This window comes from Lagopus muta, chromosome 26, assembly GCF_023343835.1.
Source record: "Lagopus muta isolate bLagMut1 chromosome 26, bLagMut1 primary, whole genome shotgun sequence".
NCBI lineage: Eukaryota > Metazoa > Chordata > Aves > Galliformes > Phasianidae > Lagopus > Lagopus muta.
In genome coordinates this window covers 3,993,238-4,002,152 of record NC_064458.1, presented here as the reverse complement: position 1 = coordinate 4,002,152, position 8,915 = coordinate 3,993,238, and the positions used below count along the sequence as shown (strand labels likewise).

At 53.3% G+C, this 8,915-nt stretch overlaps 1 protein-coding gene across 11 annotated transcripts in view; it reads right to left on the bottom strand.

Moving 5' to 3' along the window:
- Nucleotides 1-7,142: 7,142 nt before the first annotated feature.
- Nucleotides 7,143-8,915, bottom strand: part of LOC125684983 (excitatory amino acid transporter 4-like) — a 28,073-nt gene continuing 26,300 nt past the window's right edge. For all 11 annotated transcript variants that reach the window (XR_007373371.1, XR_007373365.1, XR_007373367.1 and 8 more), the window contains one exon: nucleotides 7,143-8,756. Coding sequence is in view for 1 of the 11 variants with exons in the window: in XM_048927636.1 (XP_048783593.1) it covers nucleotides 8,725-8,756 (32 nt within the window). In the remaining 10 variants the exon portion in view is untranslated. The remainder of the gene's footprint in view (nucleotides 8,757-8,915) is intronic.

Here is an 8,915-nt window from a genome sequence, read left to right as displayed (position 1 = left end):
GCCGCAAGCAGCGCGCGGCCGCCATGCTGCCGGCGGGAGATGAGCCGCTTCCGGTTCGCGCCGCGCAGGCGCCGGGCGAGGCAGCGGCGCGGGGAGCGTGGGGCGGCGCACGTCTGCGGGAGCGTGAGGGTGGGGCCGCGAGTTCGAATCCCGGCGCTGCCCGGTGCTGTGGGAGAGCGGGCGGAGCGAGGGGTCCCGCATCCGAACCTCGCGCCCGAGCCGTTGGACTTCTTGGCCACCAGGGCACGCTGCTGGCTCACGGCCATCTGTTGGCCACCATGGTCTTTCGCAGAGCACGCAGGGCAGCCCCCACGTGTACTGATCATAGAACTACGGGATGGCCTGCTGATGTATGACTGTGTGTGCACCAATCTGCAATTAAGGAATTAGAAATAGAAGTACGCAGTGAAGTAGAAGGGCAGAACCAAAGGGCTGTGGCAAACCCTGGGCTAAAGCCCCCAGAGCAGCTCTGCTCTGAGCACGCCTCAGGGCAGGAAGGCTGGAGGATGTGCTGGGCAGCACTGCACTCTTGGTGAGATCACAGAATCATCACAGAATGGCCTGGGTTGAAAAGCAGCACAACGCTCATCAGTTCCAACCCCCTGCTGTGTGCAGGTGGCCAACCAGCAGCCCAGGCTGCCCAGAGCCACATCCAGCCTGGCCTTGAATGCCTGCAGGGATGGGGCATCCACAGCCTCCTTGGGCAACCTGTGCCAGTGCTTCACCACCCTCTGGGTGAAAAACTTCCTCCTTATATCCAACCTAAACCTCCCCTGTCTCACTTTAAAACCATTCCCCCTCATCATATCACCATCCACCCTCACAAACAGCCATTCCCCCTCCTGTTTATGCGCTCCCTTCAAATACTGGAAGGCCACAAGAGCCTTCTCTTCTCCAAGCTGAACAAGCCCAGTTCCCTCAACCTTTCCTCACAGCAGAGCTGCTCCAGCCCTCTGCTCATCTCAATGCCCTCCCCTGGACCCGTTCCAGGAGCTCTGCGTCTTTCTTGTACTGGGGACCCCAGGCCTGGGCGCAGCGCTGCAGATGGGGCCTCACAAGAGCCGATAGAGGGGGGCGATCACCTCCCTGTCCCTGCTGGTCGCCCCTTTTTCATGCAGCTCAGAACACAGTTGGCCTTCTGGGCTGCAGGCGCACACTGCTGGCTCATGTCCATCTTCTCGTCCACCAGGACCCCCAAGTCCTCCACACGGCTGCTTTCAAGGAGATCCCCCCCAGTTTGTATCAATGCCTGGGATTGCCCCGACCCGATGCAGCACCCTGCACTTGGCCTTACTGAACCTCATTCGGTTCTCATGGGCCCACTTCTCCAGCCTGTCCCTCTGGATGGCCTCCCTTCTCTCCAGTATATCGACTGCTCTGCTCTGCTTGGTGTTGCCTGTAAACTTGCACTCAGTGCCATCATCTGTGCCACTGATGAAGATGTTGAAGAGCACTGGTCCCAAGACTGATTCTTGGGGGACACCACTTGTGAGCGGCCTCCCCTGACACACAGCCATTGATCACAGCCCCTTGGCTGCATCCAGCCAACCAGTTCCTAATGCACCGAACAGCCCATCCTTCAAACCCACACCTCTCCAATTTAGAGAGCAGGATGTGGTGAGGGACCACGTCAAAAGCCTTGCAGAAGTCCAGGTAGATGACATCCACCTCCCTTCCCCTGTCCATTGATGCTGTCACTCCATCACAGGAGACCACCAGATTGATCAGGCACGGTCTGCCCTTTGGAGAAGCCATGCTGGCGTCTTGAATCACCTCTTTATCTTATATGTGCCTTAACACAGCTCCTCGGAGCATTTGCTCCATGATCTTCCCAGGCACAGAGGTGAGGCTCACCAGCATGTCGTTCCCCAGGTCCTCCTTTCTCCCTTTCTTAGAAATGGGAGTAACGTTTCCTTTTTTCCAGTCACCAGGACTTCACTGGACAGCCGTTATATTTTGCAGATGATGCAGAGCAGCTCAGCAGCCACATCAGCCATCTCTCTCAGAACCCCAGGATGGCTATCATCCAACCCCATGGACTTACACACATTCAGCTTCATGAGGAGCTCTCCCACTTGTTCCACTGTAACAGCGGGTTGGAATCCGCTCCTCTCAGCCACACCTGGAGCTTCAGGGTGCAGGCAGACATGGGCAGAAGCCTGACCACCAGTGAAGACCGAGGCAGAGCATTTATTGAGCACCTCAGCTTTTTGCATGTCTGAGGAAGCCAGTTCTTCATCCTCATTTAGCAGAGGTGTGATGCTCTCCTACATCTGATTCCTTCTGCCTATGTACCTGCAGAGCTCCTCCTTGTTATTTCTCACATCCCATCCCAAGTTCACCTCTATCTGTGCCTTGTCTTTCCTGATCATCTTTATACACATGTGCACAACGTCCTGATATTCTTCCCAGGCTGCACAACCCTGCTTCCCCTTCCTGTACATCTCTCTCTTTGCCCTCAGTTTAAGCTGCAGGTCCGTGCTTAGCCATGCTGGTCGCCTGCCTCCTCTGCTCAATTTCTTCTGCTTTGGAGGATGGAGAACTGGGGCTTTTCAGCCTGGAGAAGAGAAGACTCTGAGGAGACCTTATAGTGGCCTTCCAGGGCCTGAACGGGGCGCATAGGAATATAGAACCATAACATTGCTCAGGTTGGAAAAGACCTTCAAGATCATCAAGTCCCACCTCAGCCCAACCACACTGCCCTAACTAACCATTCACCACTCAATCACGTCCCTGAGCACCACAGCCAGACAGTTCTGAAACACATCCAGGGATGCTGACTCCCCACACCTCCCTGGGAAGCTTTCTGTAAAGAAGTTCTTCCTGATGTCCAACCTAAACCTCCCCTGGCACAACCTGAGGCCATTTCCCCTCGTCCTGTCACCAGTGAGAAGAGTCCAGCCCTGCTCTCACTGCAATCACCTTTCAGGTGTTTGAGGAGAGCCATAAGGTCTCCCCTCAGCCTCCTCTTCCCCAGAACAAGCAGTCCCAGTTCCTTCAGCCTCTCCTCTCAGGCCATATTCTGCAAGCCCTTCCCCAGCCTTGTTGCCCTTCTTTGCGTCTGCTCCAGCACCTCCGTGTCCTTTCTGTGCTGAGCTGCCCAAAGCTGAAGCCAGCACTCGAGGTGAGGCCTCAGCAGTGCCGAGCACAGGGGCAGGATGACTTCCCTGGTCCTGCTCACCACACCGTTCCTGATCCAAGCCAGGATGCCGTTGGCCTTCCTGGCCCCCCGGGCACACTGCTGGCTCACATTTAGCCGCCTGTCCATCAGTCCTCCAAGGTCCCTTTCCGTCAGGCAGCTTCCAGCCACTCCTCCCCAAGGCTGTAGGGTTGTTGTGACAAAATGCAGGAAAGCTGTGCAGGGACTTTTTATGCGGGCATGCAGCTACAGGAGGAAGGGAAACGGTTTTAAACTGGAAGAGGGAGATTTGACCTGATATTAGGAAGAAATTCTTTCCTGTGAGGGTGGTGAGACGCTGGCACAGGTTGCCCAGTGAGGTGGTGGATGCCGTCTGTCTGGAAGCGCTCCAGGCCAGGCTGGATGGGGCTGTGAGCAGCCTGGTCTAGAGGGAGGTGTCCCTGCCTGCAGCAGAGGGGTTGCAACGAGGTGATCTCCAAGGTCCCTTCCATCCCAAACCGTTCTGCGATGCTAAAGTACACAGATACATAAACAGGAGGAGATGATGAAAACAAGTGAACTCTCCCCCAAAAGGCTTGTGTTACAGACGTCACGAGATGGAAGGAGCACCACTGGTTTAATGAAGCACAAAGTTTATTTTGAAGGCTGTAATTTTTTTAATGCTGTGATAGCTTCTGTGCTATCACAGAGTCACAGGGCCCCTGCAGGCCCCTGCTCACCGGGTTGTTGTCTGCCAGCCATTTCCCCGGCCGTGTGTGGGAAGGGCCACTGCAATCTGTAGGTTGGTGCCAGCCCTGCAGTGGGGCCAGGTTTCAGCAAAGCGATATAAAATGCAGGGGTGAGGGCAGGGGGATCTTGGGGAGCTTCCAGGGTCCCTTAGGACCTAGAAAGGGCGAGGTTTGTGTCTGACTTATCTGCTCTGTATGGCAGCATGGAGACCAGTTAGTGAGCTGAGGATCGGCGAGGATCAGCATGTGTCCTGCTCTGGGTCCATCTTTGTGTGGTTGGCCGTCTGCAAGGCCAACCAAAGGAAGGAAGAAAGGAGCAGCCACATGCCCTGCTTCCCTGTGCTGCCCTCCCCAGCATTGCCCTGCTCACCGGGTTGTTGTCTGCCACCATTTCCATGGCCGTGTGTGGGAAGGGCCACTGCAGTCAGTAGGTCTGGTGCCAGCCCTGCAGTGGGGTCAGGTTTCAGCAAAGCAATATAAAATGCTGGGGTGAGGGCAGGGGGATCTTGGGGAGCTTTCCCTTCTGATCAGGAAAGGACACTGTTTGTGTCTGACTTATCTTTTCTGTATGGCCGCATGGAGACCAAACAGAGAGCTGAGGATCAGCGTGTGTCCTGCTTTGGTTCCATCTTTGTGTGGATGGCCGTCTGCAAGGCACATGGGAAGGAAGAAAGGAGCAGCCACGTACCCTGCTTCCCTGTGCTGCCCTCCCCAACATTGCCCTGCTCACCGGGTTGTTGTCTGCCACCATTTCCATGGCTGTGTGTTGAAAAGGTCACTGCAGTCAGTCGGTCTGGTGCCAGCCCTGCAGTGGGGCCAGGTTTCAGCAATCCAGGGCAAAACCTGGGATTTGCAGCATGGGGTCTTTGGGGAGCTTGCAGGGTCCTGTAGGACCAAGGTGGGTTACAGTATGGGAGAGACTTATCTGTCCTGCAGAGTGGCCCTCTTGTCCAGAGGTGAATCCAGGTGAGGACAGGAGCACCTCGCCGTCCCGCTGTGTCCCCGTGTGTGGCTGCGAGGCAGAAGAGGAGCAGCTCCCATCCATCCCCATGGGCTGCTCCTGCCCACCTCAGCTTGGCACTGCCCTTCTGGTCTGCATTCCAGGTTGCTGCGACATCAAGCTCACTGTGGAACTGAGGCACCACCAATGTTGTGTTGTGACATGGCTGTGCCAGTTGGGGTGTGGTTCCTGGAGCTGGTGGCTGCTCCTGGTGATGTGGCCATGACACAGCAGGGCTGGTGCTGCCTGGGATGGGGCTGCTGCCTTTTGCTGTGCATGTAATAAAGAGAGCAATGAGTCGTTCTTGAGTTGGTGCCTGATGGTACTTAGGCCATGTGAGCATGAGGATCACAGCCATTCCCTTTCTCCCATCTCCACGGGAAGCCAGGCAGGAGGTGATGAGATGGAGGGGGAACAAGGCCCTGTAGCACAGCAGTGGGAGGAGTGCTTTTTCCTTCCCAGAGCCCGTGCAGACGTGGCTGCGTGCTTGTTGAATGCCTGTGGTTCCCGTGGCTGAAAGGAGCCCTTCTGAGAATCCTAGAATCACAGGGTTGGAAATGATCTGCAAGATCATCGTGTCCAACCTCCCATCACCACTGCTACCACGGTGCTCCCTTCAAGTGCTGGAAGGCCACATTGGTCTCCCTGGAGCCTCCCGATGCATGCAGTTATCCCTCCCCAGGCTCTTGTTCTCATTAATGCTCATCAGGTTCCTCCCTGCCCCTCTCCATCCTGCCCAGCTCTCTCTGGATGGCAGCACAGCCTTCTGCAGTGTCACCCACTCCACCCAGCATTGTACCATCAGCAAACTGGCTGAGGATGCACTCCATCCCTTCATCGCAGCCCTCTGAGCTCTGCCCATATTCCAGTTCTTCTCACTGTCCAGTCCACTTCACTGCCTGCCCATCCTTCCCTGCTTCCTTAGCTTCACTGTGAGATGCTGTGGGAGGTCATGTCAGATGTACTGCAGTCAGTGCTCACAACACCCACTGCTCTCCCCTCATCTACCCATCTGGGCACAGCATCACAGAAGGCAACCGGCTTCCTTGTGTTTGATTTCCCTCAGTGAATCCATGTTGACTACTCCTGATAAGCTTCTTCTCTTCTGTTTTCCTGGAGGTGACATCCAGAGTAACTGCTGCATCACTTTCCCAGGGTGGCAGTGAGGCTGACTGGTTTGGACTTCCCAAATGCTCCTTCTTGCCCTCCTGGGCACAGGAGAGACGTTGCCCACCCTCCAGCCCTGGGGCACCTCTCCTGCTCCCCATGACCTTTGATCGATGATGTAGAGCGGCGGTCCCTTCTGTCAGTTCCCACAGCACACATGGGTGCATCCTGTCAGGGCCTGTGGATTTCTGTGCACCGAGTTTGCCCAGATGATCTCTGATCAGATCCACTTCCACCACAGGGAAGCCTTCCATCCCCCAGACTCTCTTATCATAGAATCATAGAATCACCAAGGTTGGGAATGACCTGAGGATCGCCCAGTCCAACCATCCACTGATCACCAATAGCTCTCAAATATCTCCAGCATCTGGGATTCTCGAGGGGCAGCCTTAGCAATAAAGATTGAAGCAGAGGTGTTCAGGTCCCCCTCTCTCAGTGTCCTCCCTGACCACGGCGCCCACCTCATTCATCAGCAGCCACACATTTTCCCCAGTCTTCCTTTTGCTCTGGCTGTGCTTTACAAAAGCCTTTCTTTGCTGTGACCTCTCTCGCTAGATGCAATTCTATGTGGGCCTTCGACCTGCCTGTGCCATCCCTGCATGCCCTGACAGTGTTCCTATATCCCCCCCTACAGCCAGGCCCCTTTCCCACATTCCATAGACTTTCTTCTTCCATTTGAGACGCTGGGGCTCCTTATGGAGCAGAAAGAAGGGTTCTCAAAGGGAGAAGGAGCTGAGCATTGCTCAATTACCGTGCCACTAATGGAGCATTTCTGGGAGAAATATAAATTCATTCTTGTTAAGCCCCAGAATCCTTTGGGTAGATTTGCAGGCAGAAGTTCTGTGCCTGTGTGCGATGCACAGCACACGCAGCAAGTAAGCCAGCCCTGCGCTGCTGTGCCATAGCAGACATACGCAGAAGGCAGCATCAAAGGAAAAGCTTTGGGGAAAGACCTTGTAAAAATCTGAATTGAGCTCTTGACCTGTAGCACAGAGACGTGCAGATAAGGCTGTGTAACACGCAATGCTGAACGCGGCATCCCTGACTTCGTGGGGTCACGGCTCTGAGGGAAAAGAGCGGGGGGGGAAAAAAGGTCATGGAGGAGCACTGTGGAAAAAGATTCCCTTTATTTTTCAAATCTGCAAACTATCTTTATTGACACTGAAACTCACAGCATGGAAAGAAAGGCCTTGGCAATCAACACAGTCAAACTGCCCGAATGCGACGACGACACTGCAGCAGTGAGTTCCAGTTACCGCCTTCACCCCTGCGGAGAGCAAAAGATTTCGTGATTCCGGATTCCATGGGCAGATCCGGCCCCTGAAGGAACACAAAAACCATGTGCTGAATCTGCGGCCCGCTGTGTGAAAACCTGCGTTCCGTGTCTTTGCTCTCCTAAATTCCCTTTGAAGGGATGTGTCCTGATCCAAGAGCTCCTCATGGCTGTGTGCATCGAGCAGCTCCCCGTTTCAGCCCAAACATTGCCCACCCAATCATCAGGGATAAATTATTTGCCACGAGAAGAAACTCGCTGTGTTTCTGCAACTAGAAGCAGCAGCACTGCAGTAAAGAAAAGACCACACACGTTCCCAAATAGCCGATGACTTAAAAAGACAGCTGATAAAATGATTTCATGTTTTCAGTTGCGCAGTTCTGAAGGCTGAGTTGGTACGAGGTCAGAGTTTGAGCTTGGAAGGAGTACAAACACTTCTGTATTGCTGGCTGAGCACTTGAAAGCTTGCCTCCTTGCAAAGCTGGACAGCGTGGGGACCCGAGACCTTGGGATGTACGCACCGGGAGCAGCCACAGCCCACAGTCAGCACAATGAGCTCCTTCCTAATAAACCTTGCTTTAGAAGACTCATTACTGTAATGTCAAACAGTTTGTGTTGTTTTAGGGATGGGAGTAGTTTTGCAAATCACACTGGGTGTCAAAATTAAGGATGCAACCTCACAGAGTGAGGGTTCAGCATTGCCTGTCCTTGGATCAGCAGCAGAATGATTGTGTGTTTGTACGTGTGCACCCCATTCATAGGCACACACACACCTGCATGTAGATATTTGTGCATATATAAGCAAATTCCTGACCATACTGCTTGGGTGTTGTAAACAAATGGATAATGCTGATCATAGATTGGTCCACAACATGGGTGGACACCACAGCAAAAAAATATTCTGAAACTCCCCACAGCAAACTGGCTTGCAAGATTGGAAAAGGAGCCATCTACTCATCTGTGCTCGTTAATCTTTTGTTGAAGGCAAGAAATCACACAGCAAGGCTTGGGGCATGCTGCCTGGTGGGAACAAGTGAGATGATGCCAATGCAATACAGTATGAGAGCCCTTTGTGACAGGCTTACATCTGCTAACAGCAACTGAAAACAGGTCAGAGTCCTGCTGAGTTCAGAGAAGTTACCATAAGGATCCTTTCTGATAGCTTTTGGAAACAATCAGCAGAGCCTCTGCAGTACCTCTAAACCAGAAAGCATGTGCATATATTACAAAGCCAGAAGGGACACTCATGATCAACTCGTCTGCCTCTCTGCACAACCCACGCCGTAGGGCTTCCCAGAATTAATTCCATTTGAGCTAGAGTCCAATCCAACCATCTCTCCTTGTCTTCCAATTCATCCCTTGGTTTGCCCTTTATATATATATATATATATACAAGAAGTCTCTTCAGGAGTAGAATTCAATGCTTTCTTGAGAAGTTGGACAAATAATCTGCAAAAAAAAAAGAAAAGCAAGATGTGATTCAATAAGGATAAATAGAAATTACTGTTTTTAGGTAACAGTCAGTAATCAACTGCTCAAACATAGGCTGGGAAATTACTGGCTAGGCAGCAGCTCTACTTAAAATGGAGTAGGAATTATCGTGGACCA